This window comes from Loxodonta africana, chromosome 7, assembly GCF_030014295.1.
Source record: "Loxodonta africana isolate mLoxAfr1 chromosome 7, mLoxAfr1.hap2, whole genome shotgun sequence".
NCBI classification, from domain to species: domain Eukaryota; kingdom Metazoa; phylum Chordata; class Mammalia; order Proboscidea; family Elephantidae; genus Loxodonta; species Loxodonta africana.
Window position 1 is genome coordinate 28365921 of NC_087348.1, and position 27276 is coordinate 28393196.

The 27276-nt window shown below is 37.9% G+C and overlaps 1 protein-coding gene across 1 annotated transcript; it reads right to left on the reverse strand.

The window, feature by feature from the left end:
- Positions 1-14682: 14682 nt before the first annotated feature.
- LOC100665281 (olfactory receptor 4C11-like) lies at positions 14683-15839 on the reverse strand. The gene has a single exon (XM_064289099.1). It carries the CDS (start codon positions 15613-15615, stop codon positions 14683-14685), a length of 933 nt encoding a protein of 310 aa, XP_064145169.1. The 5' UTR covers positions 15616-15839.
- Positions 15840-27276: the final 11437 nt, after the last annotated feature.

The window sequence follows — 27276 nt, forward strand, 5'->3', positions numbered from 1 at the left end:
AATGACATTGCCCCTCAAACGGCTTATTGACGTCAGAGGCCAAAAACATACCCTGGACATGGGCAAAATGCCATCTTTGAGCCCCCCCTTTCAGGCTGAATAGGCATACGATACTCGACCACTCCAAGAATGCCCTCTCACGTCAAACCAATCAGCAAGCTGGCCCCAGCCTGGGGTGCTCCTGGGGACCCCGGACCCAATTTAGTTTATCCACATAAACCCCTTGGGCTATTGTTTTGGGAGACACCTTGGCGACCTGAGTCCCGGTGTTCTCCTTTACTTGGCCAACTAAATAAAGCTTCTTCTTTCACTTTCATCCACTCCATGAGTCTTCACAGCCACGCCAAGCAGATCTTGGAGTGTCAGGTTATAGAAAGGGGAAAAAGAATAAGTTTACTGCAGAGAAATCTGACAGACATTGCCTCAGACAGTGATCAAATTTAACATCATCAGTGATAAGTCATATTGATATTATGTAATCTTGACATCTGTGTTCTTCATTCAAGGAATTCAAAACCCAAGTCTGTTGTTGTTAGGTGCTGTCTGGTTGGTTCCAACTCATAGCAACCCCACGCACAACAGAACAAAACACTGTCCAATCCTGCACCATCCTCACAATTGTTGCTATATTTGAGCCCACTGTAGCAGCCACTGTGTCAATCCATCTCATTGAGGGTCTTCCTCTTTTTTGCTCACCCTCTACTTTACCAAGCATGATGTCCTTCTCCAGGGACTGATCCCTCCTGATAACATTCAAAGTAAGTGAAATATAGTCTCGCCATCCTTGCTAAGTGAAATATAGTCTCGCCATCCTTGCTTCTAAGGAGCATTCTGGTTGCATTTTTTCCGAGACACATTTGTTCTCTCTTTTGGCAGTCCATGGTATTTTCAATATTCTTCGCCAATGCCACAATTCAAAGGTGTCGATTCTTCTCAGGTCTTCCTTATTCTTTATCTAGCTTTCGCATGCATATAAGGTGATTGAAAACACTATGGCTTAGGTCAGTCACACCTGAGTCCTCAAGGTGAAATCTTTGCTTTTCAACACTTTAAAGAGGTCTTTTGCAGCCACATTCCTAATGCAATGCACCTTTTGATTTCTCAACTGCTGCTTCCATGGGAGTTGATCGTGGATCCAAATAAAAATGAAATCCTCAACAACATCAATCTTTTCTCCATTTATCATGATCTTGCTTACTGGTCCAGTTGTGAGGATTTTTTTTTTTCTTTACGTTGAGGTGTAAGCCATACTGAAGGCTGTGGTCTTTGATCTTCATTTGCAAGCGCTTCAAGTCCTTCTCACTTTCAGCAAGCAAGGTTGTGTTATCTGCATATTGCAGGTTGTTAATGAGTCTTCCTGCAATCCTGATGCCCTGTTCTTCTTTTTATACTCCAGCTTCTCAGGTTATTTGCTCAGCATACAGATTGAATAGCTATGGTGAAATTATACAACCCTGACACCCACATTTCTTGACTTTAAACCATGTAGTATCCCCTAGTTGTGTTTGAATGACTGCCTCTTGATTCTTGTGCAGATTCTTCATGAGCACAATTAAGTGTTCCAGAATTCCCATTCTCTGCAATGTTATCCATGATTTGTTATGACCCACACATAGATTAGTTTTGCCTGTCCTAGAGCTTAATATAAATGAAAGTATGTAGAATTTACTATTTTATATATGGATTCTGTATTCAGCAAAATATTTTTGTGATGAGGCAGGGCCAAGATGGCAGAGAAATCAGACACTTCCTGTGGTCCCTCTTACAATAAAGACCCCCAAAAAACAAGTAACTCAAATATATATGACAATCTAGGAGCCTTGAACATCAAAGACAAAGTTTAGAAATCAGATTGAGCAGAAGGGGGAGGGAGAAATGGTTCAGAAGCATCAAGGAATTACCAAAGCTGACCTGGCTGGCATCAGCACCCCATAGGTTGGGTTGGCTGGCATGAGCGGTGAGATAAGCAGTGGTGCTTAGGATATGTTTTCCACATTGGGAGAGACCAGTGGTGGAGAGTCTGATCCAAACTCCAAAACCATCAAAAAAGAGTGGTGTTCAATTGTCTATCAAGCATTCAACCTACTGCAAGGATCAAAAAAAAAAAAAAAATTTGGAACATACCTCTCTCCTATTTACCTGCCATTCCCTGCTGTACTCTGGGTCCTGGTCAGCTTCACTGATTGCTGAGCTCCCTGGGCCTCAAATAGGACTTATCGAGTGTTCTGAGCCATTTTCCTAGCTTTGGAGATGGAACAAATTAACAAACAGGAAAAAAATAATCTGCCAACTCCCCTGAGCCAGAAACTCGGGGCAGGCACAGCCCCTTTGCCTAGGCTCAGGCTTAAGGGGTCCATGGACTTTGAATGCTTTTCACCCCTGCATAGACTAGTGTGAGCCAATTACAACAGTGTAAGGCCTCATTAGAACAGTTTAATAGGGTATATACCTGAAGCCTATCTTCATCTGTATCTGCTATAAAAGGGTGAGGCAGATTTGTGACATTTGACACCACCCTGCCTATTAAGCAGGGTCCTCACCTACCCACATCAGCAACCTGAGTGGTGTGACTCCACCTACTCCAACAAGCCACCCATGACAGGGGTCCAAGAATAAGTGGTGACTCTTAATCCTTACAACCAACAGCATTGGGTTACCATATCCTGACTGCAAATTCCACCTACCTACACAACCTATGGAACAGGGACATGCTTTCCACAGAGACACTCAGGGGCAGCAGTCACCCACTGATTTGACAACTGCATGACCCCCTGTTGTACCCAGATATCTGTGCCTACTCCAATCACTCCAGCCAGTGTAAGATGATAGGTGAGAGCCTGCATCACACACGTGGTGACAACCTGGACAACTGAGCTGAATCCACCCAAGAACAGTAAACAGGCTACTGGAATCTCATACCTAGTAACAGCTTCAGCCATTTGGAGACAGATGTGAGAGCTTAAAAGTTGCCAATAATCAAACTAGCTCACAGAACCAGCCTCTTTGGGCACATCAAAAGAAAACAAAACAAGAAGCTAGGAGGACACAGTAAGCAAACATAAAACAAATAATTATTATAACTTATTGATGGCTCAGAGAAAACAGTCAACATCGAATCACAGAAAGAGGCAGACCATGATGGCTTCAGAAAGCCACCAAAACAAAGAATCCAGAAACTTCCCAGACAAAGATAGTTTCTTGGAATTACCAAAGGTACAATTCAAGAGACTAATATACAGAACTCCTCAAGAGATTAGGACGAAGATCAGACAAAACTCATAATAAGCCAAGGAGCACAAACAAAGCAATTGAAGAACTTAAGAAGATTAGAGAACAGCATAATGACAAATTTAACAGGCTATAAGAATCTGTAGAGAGACAGAAAACAGAAATTCAAAAGACTGACAAAAGAATGTCAGAATTAGACAACTCAATAGAATGTCATAAGAACAGAATTGAGCCAATGGAAGTCAGAAGTAGTGAGACTGCACTTGACAGGAATTTATTTAAAGAAAAATCAGATAAAAGAATTTAACATAAATTAACAAACCGTAAGAGTGATGTGGATCTCTATTAAGAGGAATAATCTATGAGTGGAGTACTAGAACAGTGGGAAATAACAGAGACTACAGAGAGAATTGTTGAAGTTTTCTTGGCAGAAACATTCCCTGATACTGTGAAAGATTAGAACATATCTATCAAATAAGCTCATGGAAACCCACGCAAGGTAGATCCCAAAAGAAAGTCACCATGACATATTATAATCAAACCTGCCAACACCAAAAATAAAGGGAGAATTTTAAGAGCAGCTCGGGATAAATGAAAAGTCAACTACAAAGGAGCATCAATAAGACAAAGCTCTGACTACTCAGCAGGAACCATGCAAGCAAGAAGGCAATGGGGAGACATACATAAAGCCTTGAAGGAAAAAAAAATTCCCAGCCAAGAATTATATATCCGGCAAAATTGTCTCTCAAATATGATGGCAAAATTGGTGCATTTCCAGATAAACAGAAGTTAAGGGAATTTGTAAAAAACAAACCCAAGTTATAAGAACTAGAAAAGGAAATCCTCCAATTAGAAAATCAATAACATCAAAGAACAACCCAAGACTAGAACACAGTAAAGAGCAACCAGATATCAACTGATATTGGGAAGTCACAAAAACGAATCAAAGCTGAAACACTGAAAATAGGCAAGCAGTGAAATCAATATGTAAAAGACGACAACATTAAAAAAAAAGAGGAACTAAAAAGTGTGGTCATAGATCTTTCATATGGAGCGGAAGTCAAGGAGATATCAAAATATGAAAGATTGATTTAAACTTAGAAAAGCAGGGATAAATATTAAGGTAACAACAAAGGATATGAACAATCCTACACATCAAAATAAATAAATAAAATAAAACAAGAAAAATATAAAGACTCAGTATAAAAAAGCAACAACAAAGAAAAAGATAAAAAGAAAATGCATAAAGGCAAATGAGTCTGCACAGAAAATTAAGTGGAACAAAGAAACTGTCAGCAACACACAAAAAAAGACATCAAAATGACAGCACTAAACTCATACCTACCAATAGTTATGCTGAATGTAAATGAAATAAATGCACCAAAAAAGAGACAGAGCATGGCAGAAAGGATTAAAAAACACTATCCGTCTATACATTGCCTACAACAGACACACCTTAGACTTAAAGACACAAACAAACTAAAACTCAAAGATAGAAAAAATATATCAAGCAAACAACAATCATAAAAGAGAAGGAGTGGCAATATTAACTTATGACAAAATAGACTTTAAAGTAAGATCCACCGCAAAAGTTAAGTAAGGACACTATATTATAATCAAAGGGTCAATAAACCAGGAAGACATAACCATAATAAATATTTATGCACTCAATAACAGGGCTCCAAAATAAAGAAAACAAACACTAACAGCGTTGAAAAAAGAGACAGTTCTACAATAACAGTAGGAGACTTCAACATACCACTTTTCAGTGAAAGACAGTACATCCAGCAAGAAGCTCGATGAAGACATGGAACATCTAAATGCCACAATCAACCAACTTGGCCTCATAGACATATATAGAATGCTTCACCCAACAGCAGCCAAGTATACTTTCTTTTCCAATGCACATGGAACATTCTTCAGAATAGACCACATATTAGGCCGTGATGCAAGCCTTAACAGAGTACAAAGCATTGAAATATTAGAAAATATTTTTTCTGACCATAAAGCCATAAAAGTAGAAATCCATAACAGAAAAAGCAAAGAAAAAAAAAAAAAAAAAAAAAACATGGAAAATGAACAACACCTTGCTCAAAAACTACTTGCTTAGAGAAGAAATTAAGGACTATGGACAAAATAAAGAAATTCACAGAATCAAATGAGAATGAAAACACATCCTTCAAGAACCTTTGGGACACTTCAAAAGCAGTGCTCAGAGGTCAATTTATAACAATAAATGCACACGTCCAAAAAGAAGAAAGAGCCCAAACCAAAACATTATCCCTACAACTCAAACAGAAAAAGAGCAAGAAAAGAAGCCCTCAGGCACCAGAAGAAAGCTAATAATAAAAATTAGAGCAGAACTAAATGAAAAGCTGAATAGAAAAACGATTTAAAGAGTTAAGAAGATCAAAACATGGTTCCTTGAAAAGATCAACAAAATCAATAAACCATCTGCCAAACTGACAAAGAAAAACAGGAGACCAATAAGAAATGATATTGGTGGTATCACAACAGATCCAACTAAAATTAAAAGAATCAAAACAATACTGTGAAAAATTGTATTCTAACAAATTTGAAAACCTAGAGGAAATGAACAAATTTCTAGAAACACACCACTTACCTAAACTAACACAAGCAGAGGTAGAACAACTAAATAAACCTATGAAATGAAAACGTAATTTAAAAACTCCCAATAATAGGAAAAAAAAAAAAGCCCTGGCTCTGACAGCTTCACTGGAGAATTCTACCTAACTTTCAGAGAAGAGTTAACACTACTACTACTAAAGGTATTTCAGAGCATAGAAAAGGATGGAATACTCTCAAACTCATTCTATGAAGCCAGCATAACCCTGATACTAAAACCAGATAAAGACAGCACAAAAAAAATTACAGACCAATATTCCTCATGAACATAGACACAAATATCCTCAACAAAATTCTAGCCAACAGAATTCAAAAAAATAATTCATCAAGACCAAGTGGGATTCATGCCAGGTATGTAGGGATGGTAAAACATTAAAAAAATAAATAAATAAAAGTGTAATCCACCACATAAATACAACAAGACAGGAACAACATGATCAATTGATGCAGAAAAGGCATTTGACAAAGTGCAACACCCATTCGTGATAAAAACTCCAAGCAAAATAAGAATAGAAGGGAAATTTCTCAACAGAATAAACAGCATCTATACAAAGCCAACAGCCAGTATCACCCTAAATGGAGTCTGAAAGCATTCCCCTTAAGAAAGAAAACCAGACAATGATGCCCTTTATTACCACTCTTGTTCAACCTTGTGCTGTAGGTCCTAGTCAGAGCAATTAGGCTAGAGAAAGAAATAAAGGGCATCCAAATTAATAAGGAAGAAGTAAAAGTATCCCTGTTTGCAGATGTTATGATCTTATACACAGAAAACCCCAAAGAATCCACAAGAAAACTACACAAACTAATAAAAAAAAAAAAAAAATAGAGTTCAGCAAATTATTAAGACACAAGATAAACATACAAAAATCAGCTGGATTCCTCTACACCAACAAAGAGGACATAGAAGAGGAAATCACCAAATCAATACCGTTTACAAGAGCCCCCAAGAAGATAAAATACTTAGGAATAAATCTAACCAGAGACGTAAAAGACCTATACAAAGCAAACTACAAGACACTACTGCAAGAAACTGAAAGAGACCTACATAAGTGAAAAATGTACCTTGCTCATGAATAGGAAGACTCAAACTTGTGAAAATGTCAATTCTACCAAAACTGATCTATAGATACAATGCAATCCTGATCGAAATTCCAAAGGCATTTTTTAATGAGATAGAGAAAGAAATCACCAACTTCATATGGAAAGGAAAGAGTCTCTGGATAAGCAAAGCATTACTGAAGAAGAACAAAGTGGAAAGTCTCACATTACCAGATTTTAAAACCTTTTATACTGCCAGGGTAGTTAAAAAGTCTGGTACTGGTAAAACAACAGATACATAGATCAATGGAAAAGATTTGAGAATCCACATGTAAATCCATCCACCTCTGAGTACCTGATATTTGACAAAGGTGCAAAGTCCACTGAATGGGGAAAAGACAGTCTCTTTAACAAATGGTGCTGGCATAACTGGAGATCCATCTGCAAAAAAAGGAAACAAGACCCATACCTCACACCGTGTACAAAAACTAACCCAAAATGGATCAAAGGCCTAAGTAAAAAATATAAACCAATAAAGATCATGGAAGAAAAAAAACAGGAACAGGGTTAGTAGTCCTAATACATGGAATGTTGTTGCTGTTAGGTGCCATTGAGTCGGTTCCGACTCATAGCAACCCTATGTACAACAGAACAAAACACTGCCAGGTCCTGGGCCATCCTTTACAATCGTTGTTATGCTTGAGCTCATTGTTGCAGCCACTGTGTCAATCCACCTCGTTGAAGGTTGTTCTCTTTTCCACTGACCCTGTACTCTGCCAAGCATGATGTCCTTCTCCAGGAACTGATCCCTCCTGACAACATGTCCAAAGTAGGTAAAACACAGTCTCGCCATCCTTGCTTCTCGGGAGCATTCTGGTTGTATATCTTCTAAGAGAGATTTGTTCGTTCTTTTGGCAGTCCATGGTATATTCAATATTCTTCGCCAGCACCACAATTCAAAGGAGTCAACTCATCTTTGGTCTTCCTTATTCATTGTCCAGCTTTCACATGCATATGATGCGATTGAAAATACCATGACTTGGGTCAGGTACACCTTAGTGTTCAAGGTGACATCTTTGCTCTCCAACCCTTTAAAGAGGTCCTTTGCAGCAGATTTGCCCAATGCAATGCGTCTTTTGATTTCTTGACTGCTGCTTCCATGGCTGTTGATTGTGGATCCAAGTAAAATGAAATCCTTGACAACCTCAATCCTTTCTCCGTTTATCATGACGTTGCTCATTGGTCCAGCTGTGAGGATTTTTGTTTTCTTTATGTGGAGGTGCAATCCATACTGAAGGCTGTGGTCTTTGATCTTCATTAGTAAGTGCTTCAAGTCCTTTTCACTTTCAGCAAGCAAGGCTGTGTCGTCTACATAATGGAGGTTGTTAATGTCTCCTCCTCCAATCCTGATGCCCCATTCTTCTTTATACAGTCGAACTTCCATTATTATTTGCTCAGCATACAGATTGAATAGGTATCGTGAAGGAATACAACCCTGGCGCACACTCCTTTCCTGACTTTAAACCAATCAGTATCCCCTTGTTCTGTCTGAAGAACTGCCTCTTGATCTATGTAAGGGTTCCTCATGAGCACAATTAAGTGTTCCACAATTTCCATTCTTCACAATGTTATCCATAATTTGTTGTGATTCACACAGTCGAATGCCTTTGCATAGTCAATAAAACACAGGTAAACATCCTCCTGGTATTCTCTGCTTTCAGCCAGGATCCATCTGACATCAGATATGATATCCCTGGCTCCACGTCCTCTTCTGAATTTTTGGCAGTTCCCTGTCAATATACTGCCGCAGCCTTTTTTGAATGATCTTCAGCAAAATTTTGCTTGAGTGTCATATTAATGCTCTTTTTCTGTAATTTCCACATTCGGTTGGATTACCTTTCTTGGGAATAGGCATAAATATGGATCTTTTCCAGTCAGTTGACCAGGAATCTGTCTTCCAGATTTCTTGGCATAGACAAGTGAGAACCTCCAGCGCTGTATCTGTTTGTTGAAACATCTCAATTGATATTCCATCAATTCCTGGAACCTTGTTTTTCACCAATGCCTTCAGAGCAGCTTGGACTTCTTCCTTCAGTACCATAGGTTCATGATCATATACCACCTCTTGAAATGGTTGAATATGGATTAATTCTTTTCGGTATAATGACCCTCTGTATTTCTTCCATCTTCTTTCATGGGTCCTGCGCAGTTTAATATTTTCCCCATGGAATCCTCCACTATTGGAACTCGAGGCTTGAATTTTTTCTTCAGTCTTTTCAGCTTGAGAAACACTGAGCATGTTCTTCCCTTTTGGTTTTCATCTCCAGCTCTTTACACATGCCACCAATACATGGCATAAACAGAATAAAGAACATAACTATCAATGCACAAACACCAGAAAAGAAACTAAATAACTGGGAAGTCCTAAAAATCAAACATTTATGCTCATCCAAAGACTTCACCGAAAGAGTAAAAAGACAACCTACAGGCTGGAAATAAAATTTCTAGCTATGACATCTTCGATCAGTATCTAATCTCTAAAATCAACAACATATTGCAAAACTTCAACCACCAAAAGACAGATAATCCAATTAAAATAATGGGCAAAGGATATGAACAGGCATTTCACCAAAGAAGACATTCAGGCAGATAACAGATACATGAAGAAATGCTCACGGTCATTAGCCACTAGAGAAATGCAAATCAAAACTACAACGAGGTGCCATCTCACCTCAACAAGGCTGGCATTACTCCAAAAAACAGAAAACAATAAATGTTGGAGAGATTGGGGAGAGACCGGAACACATACACACTATTGGTGGGAATGTAAAATGGTACAACCACTTTGGAAATAGATTTGGCGCGTCCTTAAAAGTTAGAAATAGAAGTACCATAGTATACAGCTATCTCACTCCTTGCAATATACCCTATAGAAATAAGAGCCATCGCACTAACAGACACATGCACACCCCTGTTCATTGCAGCACTGTTCTTTTTTTTTTTTTTTTACAACAGCAAAAAGATGGAAACAACCTAGGGGCCCATCGATGAATGAATGGATAAAAAATTATGGTATATTCACACAATGGAATACTATGCAATGATAAAGAACAGGGATGAATCTGTGAAACACCTCATAACATGGATGAATCTGGAAGGCATTACGAAGGGTGAAATTAGTCAGTTGCAAAAGGACAAATATTACATGAAACCGCTAGTATAAGAATTCAAGGAAATGTTTAAAAAGAGTAGAAAACATCTGATGGTTATGAAGGTGGGGAGGGAGAGAGAGGTGTGAAATACTATGCAGTGATAAAGAACAGGGATGAATCTGTGAAACACCTCATAACATGGATGAATCTGGAAGGCATTACGAAGGGTGAAATTAGTCAGTTGCAAAAGGACAAATATTACATGAAACCGCTAGTATAAGAATTCAAGGAAATGTTTAAAAAGAGTGGAAAACATCTGATGGTTATGAAGGTGGGGAGGGAGAGAGAGGTGTATTGACTACTTAGATAAAAAAAACCCAGTACCATAGAGTCGATTCCAACTCATAGCAACCCTATAGGGGCGCTATACGAATCGACTCGATGGCATTGTATTTTTTTTAATCTAAGTAGTGAATACACCTCTCTCTCCCTTCCCACCTTCATTATCTTGGGTAAAGGGAAAGGCAACTCACGATACAGTGGAAGTCAGTACCACTGGACTAAATAAACCAAAAGCTAAGAAGTTTTCTGAACACCACCGAACAATTCGTTGGACAGTGTTGCAGGGGTGAGGTCTGGGGACCATGCTTTCTGGGGACATAGGGGTCATGGGCATAGCAAAGTTTATTGAGAAAACGTTCTGCATCCCACTTTGGTGAGTGACATCTGGCATCTTAAAAGCTATGGATATGAACAGGCATTTCACCATTTAAAATGCATCAATTGGTCCCAACCCACCTGGAGCAAAGGACAATGAACACCAAAGACACAAAGAAAATATTAGCCCAAAAAACAAAACGGGCCCCATAAATCAGAGACTCCATCAGCCTGAGGCCAGAAGAATTAGATGCTTCCTGGCTACCACCAATGGCTGCCCTGACAGGGAACACAACATAGAGTCTCTGATGGAGCAGGAGGACAGTGGGGTGCAGAGCTCAAATTCTAGTAAAAAGATCAGGCTTGGTGGTCTGACTGAGAATGGATGAATCCCAGAAGACATGGCTCCCAGACTCTCTTTAAGCCCAGAACTAAAACCATTTCCAGGGCCAACTCTTCAGACAAAGAATAGACTGGACTACAAGACATAAAATGATATTCGTTAAGAGTGTGCTTCATAGTTCAAGTAGATACGCAAGACTAAATGGGAAGCTCTTGTCCCAAAGGGGATAGAAGCTGCCTGAATGGATATGAGAAATCTGGGGTGGAAAGGAGGAATGTGTGGTCACATTATAGGGATGGCAGCTAGGGTCACATAACAATGTGTGTATAAATTTTTTGTATGAGAAACTAACTTGAGCTGTAAACTTTCACCTAAAGCACAATAAAAAATATTTTTTATGTGTGTGTGAATTATCAATGCTGTATCAGTAATTCATTCTTTTTTATTACTGAGGAATATTTTAACTTAGAATACCACAGTTCACCCATTTTTATATTGATGGATGCTTGGGGATTATATACAAAGCTGCTCTGAACATTATAGTACAATTTTGTGAACAAATTATTTTTCTTGGATAAATAGTTGGGAATGGAATTGTTGGGACACATGAGAAGCATAAGGAGTGCTGGTGGTGCAGTGGTTAAGCACTTGGCTGTTAAATGAAAGGTTGGTGATTCAAACTCGCCAGCCCCTCTGTGTAATAAAGATGTGGCTGTTGGCTTCTGTAAATATTACAGCCTTGAAAACCCTATAGGGCAGTTCTACTCTGTTCTGTAGGGTCTCTATGAGTTGGAATTGACTGGATGACAATGGGTATGATAAGTGTACAGAGCCCTGGTCATGCAAACGGTTAAGCAGCTTAAGGCCAAAAAACCAAACCCATTGATTCCCAATCAGTTCTGACTCATAGCAACCCTACAGGACAGTGTAGAATGGCTGGTATATTTGAACTGCCAAACTGTTGGTTGGCAGCCCTAGCTCTCAACCACTGTGCCTCTGCTAACAAAGAAGGTAGTGGTTCGAACCTATGCAGCAGCTCCATGGGAGAAAGATCTTGTGATCTGCTTCCATAAAAATTATACCTAAGAAAGCCCTTTGTATTAGTTCTACTCTGTCAAATTGGGTTGCTTTAAGTCGAAAACAACTCAGGGGTACCAAACAACAACACAGTAACTGTCTTAGTCCTCCAGTGCTTCTATAACAGAAATGCCACAAGTGGATGTCTTTAACAAACAGAAATTTATCCTTTCACAGTTCAGAAGGCTAAAAGTCCAAATTTAGGACATCAGCTCTGTGTTGACTCAGCAGGAAGCTGCTTGTCATCAATTTTCTCCTGTTCTAGGAGCTGCTCAGTACAAAGACTATGAGTCCAAAGAATTCATTCTGCTCCCAGAGCTTCCTTCTTGGTGCAAAGGTTTCTTCTCCTCTCTGCTGGCTTCTCTCTTCTATATCTCAAAAGAGATTGACTCAAAATTTAACCTAATGCTGTAGATCGAGTCTTGCCTCCTTAATGTAACTGCCTCTAATTCTGCCTCATTAACCTCATAGAGGTTAGGATTTACAACACATAGGAAAATCACAGCTGATTACAAAGTGGTGGACCACCACACAATACTGGGAATCATGGCCTAGCCAAATTGATACACTTTTGGGGAGACCCAATCCAAACCATAACAATACCCCCAAGTTATATTTTATAATAAACACCCAGAATCTACTGCAATAGGGTGAATATTGTGACCATAAGATTCACAAATAAGGTTTTTATTTTATAAAGGAGAGGATAAACAAGGCTAGAAAAAACCAGGGTGGGGAAATGGAATGAAAGGGTGCCATAAATAATTGGACAGTAAATCAAAGAAATTTATGCTAATGATAGTCTATCTTTAGGCTGGGCTCATAATGAGGGGCTATGTGCTGGGCTCTGGTTGAGCAGGGGCCAAAATTCAGAGACCTAGGGAAAGGAGAAATGCTTAGTCAAAGTTTGCTTAGGCAGCATTTTGCTCCAATTGATCAGTGGGACAAGCTGTTCAGCTAATCATTTACGAAGCAAACAATGGAAACATGGGAGTACCTCTGGCCTTGTCACAGGTACATGAGGCTCCTCCTTGAGTTGTATTTAAGTGAAGGAAGCTTGTTTGGCAGTCTTGCAGAACACAAAAGTGTGTTGGGGGTGGGAGAGTTAATCATGGGTGTTCTCCAGGGTAAAAGGGATCACCTAAAATTCAATCCTGTCAAGGACAGTTCCACTCTCAGTTAAATACATGGCCCTGCTCATGCACTAAATGTCAACATAGGGACACTGGTGGAGACTCTAAACTTCTTAAAGTCTCTAAAAATAAAAAGAAATAGGAAACAAGTGATATTTTATTAAATTTATTTTTAAAATAATCTGACAGAAACACAAAGCTGGTTTTGGTAAATTTTGTTTTTTAAAGAATTAAAAGCAGCATTAAAATGAAATGGACCCTAGTAATGGTAAAAATATGTTACATTTTAGAACACTGACATGCACGAATACCAAAGTTTATGACATAGCCCGTAGCATACACAGCCATGGCCCTATTGTTAATCTGCTTTACCCACCTTGGGCATCAAAATTCTGCTGGCAATTCTATCTTGGGAATCTACACAGCCTTCTATTACAAATTATTATTCCTACTGCAATCATGGGTTCTTCTTACTCTCACTAACTGGAGACAAGTTTCCTGTGAATTTTCTGAATGCCCATGGTAATTTTACTGACACAATACATCTTTAAACAAAATAATATCATATCATCAATGGGCTTTAACTAAGTTTTGACTTTTCTGCCTTTTTGTCTAAGAAAACACATACTATCTCCAGTTTATTTTTATTTAATCCTGATAATACACATTATTTCACTTTCCTACTGTTAGAGTTTCAGAGTTCTGTAGCTCAGCTTCTGCACACCAACCACACTGCATAAATAGCTGAATGTGGCAAGACCCATTGTAATACTAAATTAAAAACATCCTGTAAAAAAATCCTGTGTCATCTTAATAACACAAGAAAATAATGAGAAAAACTAATTTAGAGTATAGGTATATAAAAAAGGAAGGCTTTGATTAAAAAAGATGAAATTTTTCAAAGACAAACTGGTGATACAATGGATTTCTCAATATCTCAGTACACTGAGAACCCTCCCATTGAAGATGTTCAAAGGAAGATGGATACTTTATTGGAAATGAATTGTAGTGAATGAAAGATCACAGAGAATTAGTTACACTTTATTTATGGATTCTCACAAGTTTGAATGCCTGTGATTACATAAATGTCTATTTATCTAAACACGAATTACTGAATTCAGGATTGTGATGTATATTTCATGGTCAGCAATGTCAGAGTTAAGCTCACAGGAAAAGATTGGGTCAGGCCGATGTCAGTTTGGTCCATAATTATCTGACTTATTCTGACACTCTAGCTATGACACAAAAGGTGATGCTAACCATTTATCTTGCCTGTAAACTGGGGAAAAAAAAGAGCAACTCAAAGCCTTGCATATGATTATACAGTATTCACACAATAACCACACTTTAGCATATTGATGTCTGTACTAATTCAGTCAAACCATTACTGGATAATCAAATCTCCAATTCAGCCTTTGCTTTCTGAGGTAATTTTGATACTCCATAACTTTCTCATGGCATTTTTCACTTCTGCATTCCTTAATGTATAGATAAGTGGGTTGAGAAAGGGTGTTCCAATGGTATAAAACACTGTCACCATCTTGTCCATGGAGAAAGTAGTTTGTGGACGTATATATATGAATATACACGGAACAAAGAATAAGACAACTACAATGATGTGGGAGGTGCAAGTGGAAAGGGCTTTTTTCCTCCCTTCTGCACTGTGGTTTCGCAAAGAATACAAGATGACAACGTATGAGATCATCAGAATGAAGAAACTGATTGAGCAAGTGGCCCCACTATTGAACACTACCAGTAGGTTGCTGACGTAAGTGTCCACGCAAGCAAGTTTTAGTAAGGGCTGCAAATCACAACAATAATGATCAATCAAATTGTTTCCACAGAAGGGCAGTTTCCAGATCAGAACATTCTGAGTAATAGAATGTATTAAAGCAGCTATCCAGGCAAGAATGATCAAGATAATGCAGACCTCTGGTCTCATGATGGTCGGATAATGCAAGGGATTACAGATGGCCAAATAGCGATCAACAGCCATGAGGACGAGGACAAAGACTTCCATGGATCCAAATAAATGCACTGCAAAGACTTGTGTCATACACTCATTATAGGATACGACTTTCTTTGCAGAGAGAGCATCCACAATTAGTCTTGGGGCTGTGGAAGTTGAAAAGCAGGTACCAGCAAAGGACAAATGAAATAGGAAGAGGTACATGGGACTCCCAAGAGTCCGGCTGAACTTGAGGGTCACAATAATGAGCAAATTCCCCACCACAGTTCCAATGTAGAAAATGAAGAAGATTATAAACACCATTTTCTGCCTCAGAGGATCCTGTGTCAATCCTAACAGTATGAACTCTGTTACACTCTTATTTTGCTGCATTGTTTCAGTAGTTGTGGGGAGAGTAGAGGTAAGAAATAGTTAATCTACAAGGAAAAAAGCAATAATTTTATAAAATGAATACTACATTTGGAGCTTGAATACCTAACCTTGATCACGAAACTTAAACTTATGAATGGGTAATCACTTATTTTTCTGTATATTGGTTTTTCATTAATATAAATAAAATAGAGCTCATACTTAATCTAGCCCCCTAATTGCACATGACTGTGTAATAGGAAAATAATAAAAAAGTAAAAGATTCTATGGACATAATAAACATTAATGTTGGGGATCTGGTACAAGTGAATATTTTTCTGAATTGAATGTATTTCTTCATTTTTTATCAGGGACCTGCCAATATTTTAGGGAATGTGCTGCAAAAATAGGGAAAATTTTTACATAATAGATTCCACAAATCAATATTAATGTAAGGAAAATATAAATAAATAATAAACCAATTGCAGTCCAGTGGTTTCCGACTCATAGGGACTCTATAGGAGAGAACAGACCTACCCCATAGAGTTTCTAAGGAGTGTTAGGTGAATTTTAACTGCTGACTTTTTGGTTAGCAGCCACAGCACTTAACCACTCCGCCACTAGGGCTTCCAAACAAATAACTGGGAAAAAGCTAAAATAATTATAAAAATAAAAGAGATCCTGTTCTTAACAAAAGAACTAAACAAATGAAAAGGTGCTCATACACAGTTAAATACATTACCATTGAAATTGCAATTAGATATCCTTTTCACCTATGAGATAGTAATGTGACCCTTTTGATAAATGTTTGTTAACATATAGTGCTAGCAAAGGAGTGGAAAACCATCAACCTCGCACTTTTTTGGTAGGAGTGAAATTGGGTGCAATCTCTTAATGGGATTTTCAACATGGAGGATATTGCAAGTGTACATCTACATCAGCCAGTAATTCTGCTACTTTGCAGACACACTTGCTCACACGCAGAAAGAAAATCTTTGGGTCACTTTCCATGGTAGCAAAAGATGAGAAGCAATTTAAATGTTCATCAGAACTTAATAAACCAGAGCTGGCACTTTTATGCAATAATTGTTTAAAAAAAAAAGGACTAGTATTTATGTAATGGTCTTTAAAATGCATTGCAGAGTGAAAACTAGGGAACATAAATGTATGCTTACACTGTAATATTTCCATTACAACCAGGATAATTTATACCACACATACGTAGGTTTATGCAAATAAATTGTGCTTAGAAGAGTATCAAGGACAATCATAATATTTATAATCTCTGGAGAGGGAAACCACATTCTAGGCATCAGAGATGGATGAAGACCTTCTTTTAGAGATGTGCACTTTGGTAATAATGAAAATATGTTGTAATCACGTGTTGCATTAAAAAATAAGGACTTTTAAAATCTTACCTAAGGAGATGATCTGATTAACTTATTTATGTTTTCATGTTACTGAGCCCTCAGATGGCCTTCTTTAGGCAGGAAGCATCACAATATTCCAGGGCAACACTGGATTCCAGGAACTTGAGTAAAAAATCAGTCAGCTGTACAGGCAGTTCTGAAACTCAGTGCTCTTTAACCAGATTGTACATCTCCACACTGCCATGTAACTCCAGGCTTTCATTCTTGGAAGTTTTCCAGAGGTAGTGCTAGTCAAACTCTTAATCAAAGAAATGAAAAACTGTAATTTCTATCAACTAAGCATTATATCTTTATCTATCTATCTATCTATCTATCTATCTATCTATCTATCTATCTATCTATCTATCTATCTATCATCTATCTATCTATCTATCTATCTATCTATCTATCTATCTATCTATCCATCCATCCATCCATCCATCCATCCATCCATCCATCCATCCATCCATCTATCTACCTACCTACCTACCTACGTACCTATCTTATCTACCTACAGACACGTTTATACATATAAGTCACATAATTACTATACCAAACCCCAAAACCAAACCCACTTCCGTCTACTCGATTCCGGCTCATAGCGACCCTATAGGGCAGAGTAGAACTGCCCCACAGCTTCCAAGGAGCACCTCGCGGATTTGAACTGCTGACATTTTGGTTAGCAGCCATAGCACTTAACCACTATGCCACCACAGTTATTAGAATAATACACATTATGAACGACACATTAGAACTAAGCAACGTAAGGAGAGGGATTTTTGTCTTCTCACTGCTGAATTTCAGCAAAGAAAAAAGTAGGTGTTTAATAAATATGTATATATATAATGAATTAAAGAATTAAGGAGGATTTTCTATAGATAAGATTCTATAATATCTCATACTAGTCTACACTTTGTTGCCACTGAGGAGGTGTAAAACCTGTAGGATACTCTAACCACAGCAAAATAAATACCTCTCTGAAACATTTCTGGAACACTCAGAAGATATTATTTCTATTTGCTTATCTCTCTCACTCCCATCTTTCAAAAGTATTTACCTTGTCGTGCTCAACTACCATGCACATATTTTATTTCTGCCTTCTCACTTTAGATTGTAAATTCCTCATAGAAAAGTCTCTAAACTTTTTATCCTTCCACAACTGACTTCTATGTATTAGATACTTAGCGTGGTCAGTGTGAACAGATTGGTTTTCTTCAAATACTGAAGACAACTGTGTTATTATCCAATAAAAATGTTACCAGCTTTTATGCTGAGTTGAAAATGCTCAGTTGCACTCTTTTCTTCCCAGGATAATTTGGAAGTCACTTCCTTTTTAGAAAAAAAAAAATGCTTCTCTCTTTGATCTCACAAGGATGCTTCGATTCTCATCTGTCTTTTCGTGCTGACAGTTTCACCCCACAGACTTGGAAATCCACCCTCACACAAGATTTTGAATGGGAAATGCTTGCCTTTTGACTTCCCTAGAGGAGCATTTAGCATGAATGATGCAAAATATAGCAGTCTGGGGAAAATCATTCCCTAAGTGTCCATTTCCTTCTAATTAAGAAACTTAAGCCAGATGTGATACAGAGCTTATCCTCAATTTGTCTTCTTAGATTATGGGGAAAAATGTGGCCTACTCTTGAAATTAAAGGTGCAAGTTTTGGTCATAAATGTACTTTTTACTAGAGTAAAAGAAATGGTCATCTTGTACCCAGATCTTGGTTTTTAATAACATTCGCCAACAAAAAGAACCAGGACTTCTTGGAAAACGGCTGCCAAATATAGGATTGGGACAAGAAAGGTACAAGAGGAACTGGAGCAACTTCTAGTGCTGGAGAGAAAGGAAGTGCTCAAGCACACATATGCACACATGAACACACACACATACACAAACACCCACACAAACACACAGAGTGGTGGGCATATACCAAATGAACACAGGATACAACTGAAACAGCTCTTATTGACCAAAACTTTAAAAATGTGAGCAACAAAATATCACAGTACTAGACTATACTTCAAAGAATAAAAACATATCCATTAGTCCATACTGATATATATATATGTATATATTTATATATATATAAATAATTGAATGAGGAGAAGAAACTAATTTCCTGTACATAAGAATTCCAAATAATTTGTGCAAATATGACATCCTTAAGGAAATAGAGCATAACTTTCTACCTTTTAAGTGTGGACTGAAAAGTGACTTCCTTCCAAAGAGTACAATACGGAAAGGGGAAAAAAGAATAACTACAGTACAGAAGTCTCACAAACATTGCCTCAGACAGTGATCAAAATTAACATCATCAGTGATAAGTCATGTTTATAGTATGTAATCTTGATGTGATGAAAATAACAGTTTACATCTGTGGTCTTGTTTCAAGGAATACAAAACCCCAGGCTGTTGTTGTTCTTAGGTACCATCCAATCAGTTCTTACTCATAGCGACCCTATGCACAACAGAACAAAATACTGTCCGATCCTGTGCCATCCTCACAAATGTTGCTATACTTGGGCTCACTGTTGCAGCCACTGTGTCAAATCCATCTTGTTGAGGGTCTTCCTCTTCTTTGCTGTCCGTCTACTTTACTAAGTATGATGTCCCTCTCCAGGGACTGATCCCTCCTGATAACACATCCAAAATACGTGGGATGTATTCTCCCATCCTTGCTTCTAAGGAGCATTCTGGTTGTAATTCTTCCAAGCCAGATTTGTTAGTTTTTTTGGCAGTCCATGGTACATACGATATTCTTTGCCAGCACCACAATTCAAAGGCATCAATCCTTCTTCGTTCTTCCTTATTCATTGTCCAGCTTTTGCATGCATATGAGGCCATTGAAAACACCATGACTTGGGCCAGGCACACATTAGTCCTCAAGGCGAGGTCTTTGCTTTTTAACACTTTAAAGAGATTTCTTGCAGCCAATTTGCCCAAAGCAATGCGTCTTTTGATTTCTTGACTGCTGCTTCCATGGCTGTTGATTGTGGATCTAAGTAAAATGAAATCCTTCACAACTTCAGTCTTTTCTCTGTTCATCATGATGTTGCTTATTGGTCCAACTGTGAGGGTTTTTGTTTATGTTGAGGCTTAATCCATACTGAAGGCTATTGTCTTTGGATGTTCATCAGTAAGTGCTTCAAGTCCTCCCCACTTTCAGCAAGCAAGGTTGTGTCATCTGCATAACGCAGGTTGTTAGTGAGTCTTCCTCCAATCCTGATGCCCCATTCTTCTTCCTCAGATTATTTGCTCAGCATACAAACTGAGTAAGTATGGTGAAAGGATACAACCCTGACACACACCTTTCCTAACTTTAAAACTCAGACTCCCCTTGTTCTGTTCTAGCAACTGCCTCTTAATCTGTGTACAGGTTCTCAATGAGCACAATTAAGTGTTCTGGAGTTCTCATTCTTCGCAATGTTATCCATAATTTGTTATGATGCACACAGTTGAATGCCTTAGCATAGTCAATAAAATAGGTAAATATCTTTCTGGTGCCCTCTGCTTTCAGCCAAGAGCCTTCTGACATCAGCAATGATATCCTTCATTCCATGTTCTCTGAATCCAGCTTCAATTTCTAGCAATTGCCTGTTGATGTACTGGGGCTACCACTTTTGAATGATCTTCAGCTAAATTTTACTTGCACATGATATTGTTTGATAATTTTGCATTTGGTTGGATCACCTTTCTTGGGAATACATATAATATGGATCTCTTCCAGTCGTTTGGCCAGGTATCTGTCTTCCAAATTTCTTGGCATAGACAAGTGAGTACCTCCAGTGCTGCATCTGTTTGTTGAAACACCTCACTTGTTATTCCATAAATTCCTGAAGCCTTGTTCTCAACCAGTGACTTCTGTGCAGCTTGGACTTCTTCCTTCAATACCATCAGTTCTTATTCATTTGCTACCTCCTGAAATGATAGAACGTCCACCAATTCTTTTTGGTAAAGTGACTGTGTATTCCTTCCATTTTCTTTAGATGCTTCCTTTGTTGTTCTGTATACATACATACATATATACACATGCAATTATTATATATGTGTGTATGTGTGTATATATATATAATCATTGCCGTTGAGTTGATTCTGACTCAAAGTGACCCTATAGGACAGAGTAGAACTGCTCCAAAGGGTTTCTAAGGAGCTGCTGGTGGATTCGAACTGCTCACCTCCTTTTGGTTATCAGCTGAGGTCTTAACCACTGTGCCTCCAGGGCTCCACATATAAATGTTTTTTTTTTTTTTTTTCCCCAGGTTTCCTTATCTCAAATACCTCCTTGCAGAGGAATGGGGGATGGAAATATATCTGGTACTTATATTTACATTTTATATGCACCTGGAATTCAAATAATGGCAATTTTCATGGAATATAACGGTTAAAGAACAGCATCTATGTATACATTTACTAAAGTAATTAGGAAACAATACAGTAACTAAAAAGAACAAGTTATATAATTACATTCATTACATAATGCATTCTCTTTAAACAATATTAAAATTAGTAACTTTTAATTTTTGGCTAACTGTTGTACTGTGGTGGTTTGTGTGCTGCTGTTGTGCTGTAGTATGGTGATGTTGAGTTACTTCTGACTTACAACCACCCTATGTACAGCAAAAAGAAACACTGCCCAGTCCTGCACCATCCTCACAATTGTTGCTACGCTTGAGTCCATCGTTGTGGCCACTAAGTCAATCCATCTCATTGAGATCTTCAACTGGAAGTTACTCACAGGTATTTCAAATACCAGCAGGATCATCCGTGGTGGACAGGTTTCAGTGGAGCATACAGACTAAGACAAACTAAGAAGAAGGATCTTGCAGCCAAATTAAAAAAAAAAAAAAAAAATTGGCCAGTGAAAACCTTATGAATAGCAGTGAATGACCAAATCTATCTTGGAAGAATTACAGCCAGAATGCTCCTTAGAATTGAGGATGGGAGACTTTGTCTCATGTACTTTGGACATGTTATCAGGAGGTACCAATCGCTGGAGAAGGACTTCACGCTTGGTAAAGTACAGGCTCAGCAAAAAAGAGGAAGAGCCTCAACAAGATCGATTCACACAATGGGGTCAAACATACCCATGATTGTGGGGATGGTGCAGGACTGGGCAGGGTTTTGTTCTGTTGCGCACAGAGATGCCAGCAGTTGGAACTCACTCACCTAACTACAACATTGGAGTATAATCTTCTAATAGAGAAATCAGAATATTTACAATGTTAAAATTCCCTTTGGCCATCACTTTTTTCCTCAGAGGCAAATATAACCTTCCATATATTTTTGAATGCATTAATAAGCACACAGATGCTCATAGAAACTATATAGTGTTATATATATAAACATACAAGTTATCATACTGTGATTATTTTTGTGCAATTTATTAACTTTATGCTCAACAATATATCTCAGTAATTTACCCATATTAGATGCGCCTTAGAGGCCCAATATTTAAACTTCTGCCTAATTTTCAATAGTAAGGACAAATTTCCTGTTATCTATTTTCTATTACTGTTAGGTAGATTATTTTCATTTATCCCAATTTTTAACAAGGCTGCAGTGTGTATCCTTCTGAATGTTTTCTGGGTGTATTTCACTAGATCACATGATGATTCATTAAATCATTGTTAAAAGTTAATATGGTCTGCTTTTTACAAAACTTATGAGCATTTCATTGTAATTTAATTTTGTATTTTCTTGATTCCAATGAGGTTGGGTATTTTTATATATGCTTGTTGGCCAGTTAAAATGCTCTTTCTGTGTACTGCCTATTCAAATATTTTGCTCTTTTATAAAATTGGGTGGTTGTTTTCATTGTTGTTGTATTTTCTTCAGTCAATTCTGACTCAGAGCGACCCTGTGAGACCGAGTAAAACTGCCCCATAGAGTTTCCTAGGCTGAAGTTTTAATAGAAGAAGATCACCAAGTTTTTTCTCCTGCAGAGCTGCGGGGTGATTCTGAACTGTTGACCTTTCAGTTATCAGATGAGTGCTTAACCACTATGCCACCAAGGCTCCTTAAATTTGAGTTACTAATCTTTACACTGGAGCCCTCGTGGTGTAATGGTTAAACTTAAACCCAGCTGCTAACCAGCAGGTTGGTGTTTTGAACCCACCATCTACAACTCGGGAGAAAGACCTCTTGATCTGTTTCTGTAAAAATTACAGCCTAGGAAACCTTACGGGGCAGATCTACTCTGTCACATGGGATCGCTATGAGTCAAAAATCGACTTGGTGCACAACAACAACATTACTTATTTATAACTTCATTTAAAAAGTCTTCATGAATATACGTATCAATGCTCTTTGTAAAGTGAAAAAAAAAAAGTGAAGCATGGAATATCTCACACCCTGTGAAGGACCTTGAGTTTAAGAAAGCGCATAGATGAAGAGATGGATATTCCTGGCGTGTAATTTGTTAATCAGCAGTGCTCCATGCAAACAGCATCATTTGAAGTGTTTTCTCACCATACATACTATGTAAAACTGTCTTCCCTCTACTTACGCAGGGAGTCATACTAGGGGAAATGATGATTAGACTAAGAAACGAGTGGGGCCAACTGAAGTTTGGATCATGAGTCAAGATCACCTTTGGTATATTGAGGCATTTCCTTCATATATAGATGATTTCCTGAGCTTTGTGAGCTAGAGGAGAACCTCCAACATCCTCTACTGTCATCGATTACCGCAATAAACACACAAGGAAAATGGGTGAGAAAATAGATAAAAGTTCACCCAGTTTGCAAGTATGAGAGAACTAGAAGTGATGTTTTCTGATTCCCTTCCTCCACACCACAGATCGCACGAAGAAAATGAGTTATATACACTCATGGAGCCCTGGGGACACAGTGGTTAAGTGTTCAGTTACTCACCAAGAAGTCAGCAGTTCATTCCACCAGCTGTTCCTTAGAAACCCTATGGGGCAGCTCTACTCTGTCCTATAGGGTAGCTATGATTTGGAATTGACTCTATGGCATTTTTTTTTTTTTTCTTAAAGTATTATCTTTCCATATGTGACAGGAATACAAGTTTTCAGATGAGGGGTACCTTTGTAGAAATTAGCTGCATGGTAAAGGAAAATTTCAGCAGCAGTTTTTCTTTCTAAAATTCCACACTTTACTGCCTAAAAATATCAGGGTACTTAGGATCCCAAGAGGAAGAAGAGAAGTGATAAACTATATTGAATAGGAGGCACAAAAGACAATATAGCAGAATAAGTCAGAGTCTAGTTTTGATGTTGGTTGGTGGCAATTACCTCACTGTAGGAGTTTCCAGTTCAGGAAGGTGAAGGTGGACAGATATTTCTATAGCTGTGTGGACAATTGTCTAATTCTGGTGCTTATCTTTAAGAAGTCTGTTGTGGATGATTACATAGGCCAGCAATGGATTAAATTTGCTTATCGTGACAAATTCTGTGTGGTTTCTCCCAAAAGAGACTGGCCTTTCAGAAATTTGTTTGAACATGGATCATAGTTATTTTTTGTTAATCCTTGTTTTACTATTTATCAATGAAGGAAAGATCAAGGGGAATCTACCCAAGTGTGTTTAATATTGTGTTGATCTCTTCCTATATTTTATCCACTGAAGAAATAGTGGAAGGGAGGCTGCCTACACATTTTGGATATAGAATTTGCCTTTCATGCATAGAATCAAAGTTATGTACTTTCCCTCATGTCCTTTATCTCAAACTTGACCTTTTTACACTGCTCCTGGCAAAGTACACAACAACAAAGGAACCCAAACCCATTCCCATCGAGTCAATTCCAACTCATGGTGAACCCATGTGCTATAGAGTAGAATACCTGCATAGGTTTTTCTTGGCTGTAATCTTTATGGAAACAGATTGCCAGGTTTTTCTTCCAAGACACTGCTCAGTGGGTTTGAACTGCCAACCTTCAGTTTAGCAGCTGATCATAAACAGCCTATACTGCCCAGGGAGATCCTGGCAAAGTACTTTTCATCAAATATTTGGAAAGTTTTATGAATTTAAGAGCATGACAGAAAATTCCTACTTTGACAATTTGACCATTCAGCTCACCAATGCTTTGTAACAAGCTATTCTAAAACTTATGGCTACACAAGAATCATAAAGCTCTTTTTCATGTGTCTGTGGGCCAGAGGTCATTCTTCTGATCTAAGCTGGGCATTCCAGGCTTCAGGTTGGGTTCAGGCACTCCTATGTGACTATTATTCTTCTCCTGCATCAAATAAAATTATCTTATTTTTTATTGCTTAGATTGTATTAAAAATTGGTTACCATACGAGAACTGGAAACACTGAAGTGAAGCATCCCCACTCAGGCACTACAAAAATAGTGAAATTCTGGAGACCTTGACATGTGAAAAAATGTTTTAATCTCCTGGAAATGTTAAATGAGAAAATGGACAAAATATGGAAGAATATGACAGATATCTTTACATATTCAAGTGAGCACTGCATGGAAATGTGTTTAAAATTTTTTGGGCTGCTCCAGAAAACAGAAGTATAACCAGTGGTTAAAAGGCACAGGGAGATCTATTTTCATGTTTCCATTAAGAAATAAATTATTTTCTTCATCTGGAAAAAGAAAAAGATTGTCATTTATTTTCATTAATGAAGACTCCAGTCAAAGTCACATCTCCCATCTTGTGACAGCAGGGTTATAAAGCTGTTATAAAGGATAAAAATGTTGTGATGATAAATCTATGGAATAAAATGCTATTGTTGACCTGCCTTGTCCCCACTGAAACTGAAGAGAACTGAGTTCTCGTCATTCTTGGTCATTTCCTTCCAAGGAACCGAGGGGAGGTTCTCTGAGCTTCTCGGATAGGGTTTGACTAAGTTTATAAAGTCACTGGTGGACGCTTGAGTAATATTTCATGTGTGCTCCTTCCCATCTGTTGAAGAGTCAGGAATCTGGCATCTTCTACCTTCTCAGGAACCTCAGACCCCTAATATCAATCATACTATTCCCCAGTGTTCAAACATGTATTGCAAAGGAATAAGGGAAAGAGTATTGTGAATAAAATTATCAAATGGACAATGATTTATTCCACAACTTTGTAAATTCAGTTCAATTTTAGCTCCCTTTGTTGTGGTTATTATTTATTTATTTATTTATTTTTGTGGTTATTAGAGCAGATGGGGACATCTATGTAAAACTAAGGCTTATTAGATTCATTGACTCATAGGCCTCTTAAGCTCTAAGAGCATCAAATATCATCTAGTCTCAGTGTTTACAAGTTCCCTGACTGCATACAAATGACCAAGAAGAGCTTGTTAAAAATAAAGATTTTTATATAACATTTAACCATGGCTGAGGAAGAATCTCTTTGAATAGGTTCTGTCATCTGTTCAAATATCTCTCAAGGTGATTCCAATGATCAGTCAAGGTCAAGAAGCATTGATCTAGAATTCATTTTAAAATCAAGGAAATAGAGATCTACAGAGACCCAGACCCAGTGAATATATGTCCAATCTGGGACAATACCCATGTATTCACATATCCATGATCTCAGGGCAAGAGTTTCTTGATTATAACTTCTAACTTAGATGTCTTGCTGCTTTTTGATGTTTCTTCTCTTTAATTCTGTGATCACATCAATATCAGCAAGTATTTTTTAAGCACTAATGCACAGTCCTTAATGCGAGAAATGTTTGCACATACACACATGCACACATACATACATAGACACACACCCTGCAACCACAAACAGGCATGAAGGATACAGATAATCACCGGATAATCAGAATTGTGGCAAAGAAAATGAAATAGCACAGGAAATCAGTGATATGTTCACCTGCAACAAGAAAAAAAAAAAAAGTCCAGGTTGCAACCCAAGGTGAAGGAAAAAGGTGTTACCAGGAAAAATTTTCAGTTCACATGAGAAAGTGTTTGTTTGACTTGAATGAGTTTCTCTGAAATTCACAGATGGGAACCTGCTTAGTTAAGACAAGGAAGCAGTGGAAAATCATTCACTGTATTCAGTAAAGCTGCTTGGTCAAACATGGTAAATTGATAAAATTTGTATTCACCGTTTACTGAATCACAGTCACCAATTCATCACAAGTGATTATTTTCATTCAGTCTCTTCAGCTTTTTCTGTTAGTCATCTCAGATTAGCAGGGGTTGCTGGCTATAGATTCCAGGTAACTAACAGAGTCAGTTAACAGCAGCATATTCATAGGCGATTACGATTAAATGGTGGTAAATTTGCCCAATAACCTCATAGTTTGGGCAAAGAAAATGAGTCCTCTGGAAATCATTTTCTTTTCCCCCTCCAAGACCAGAGAATG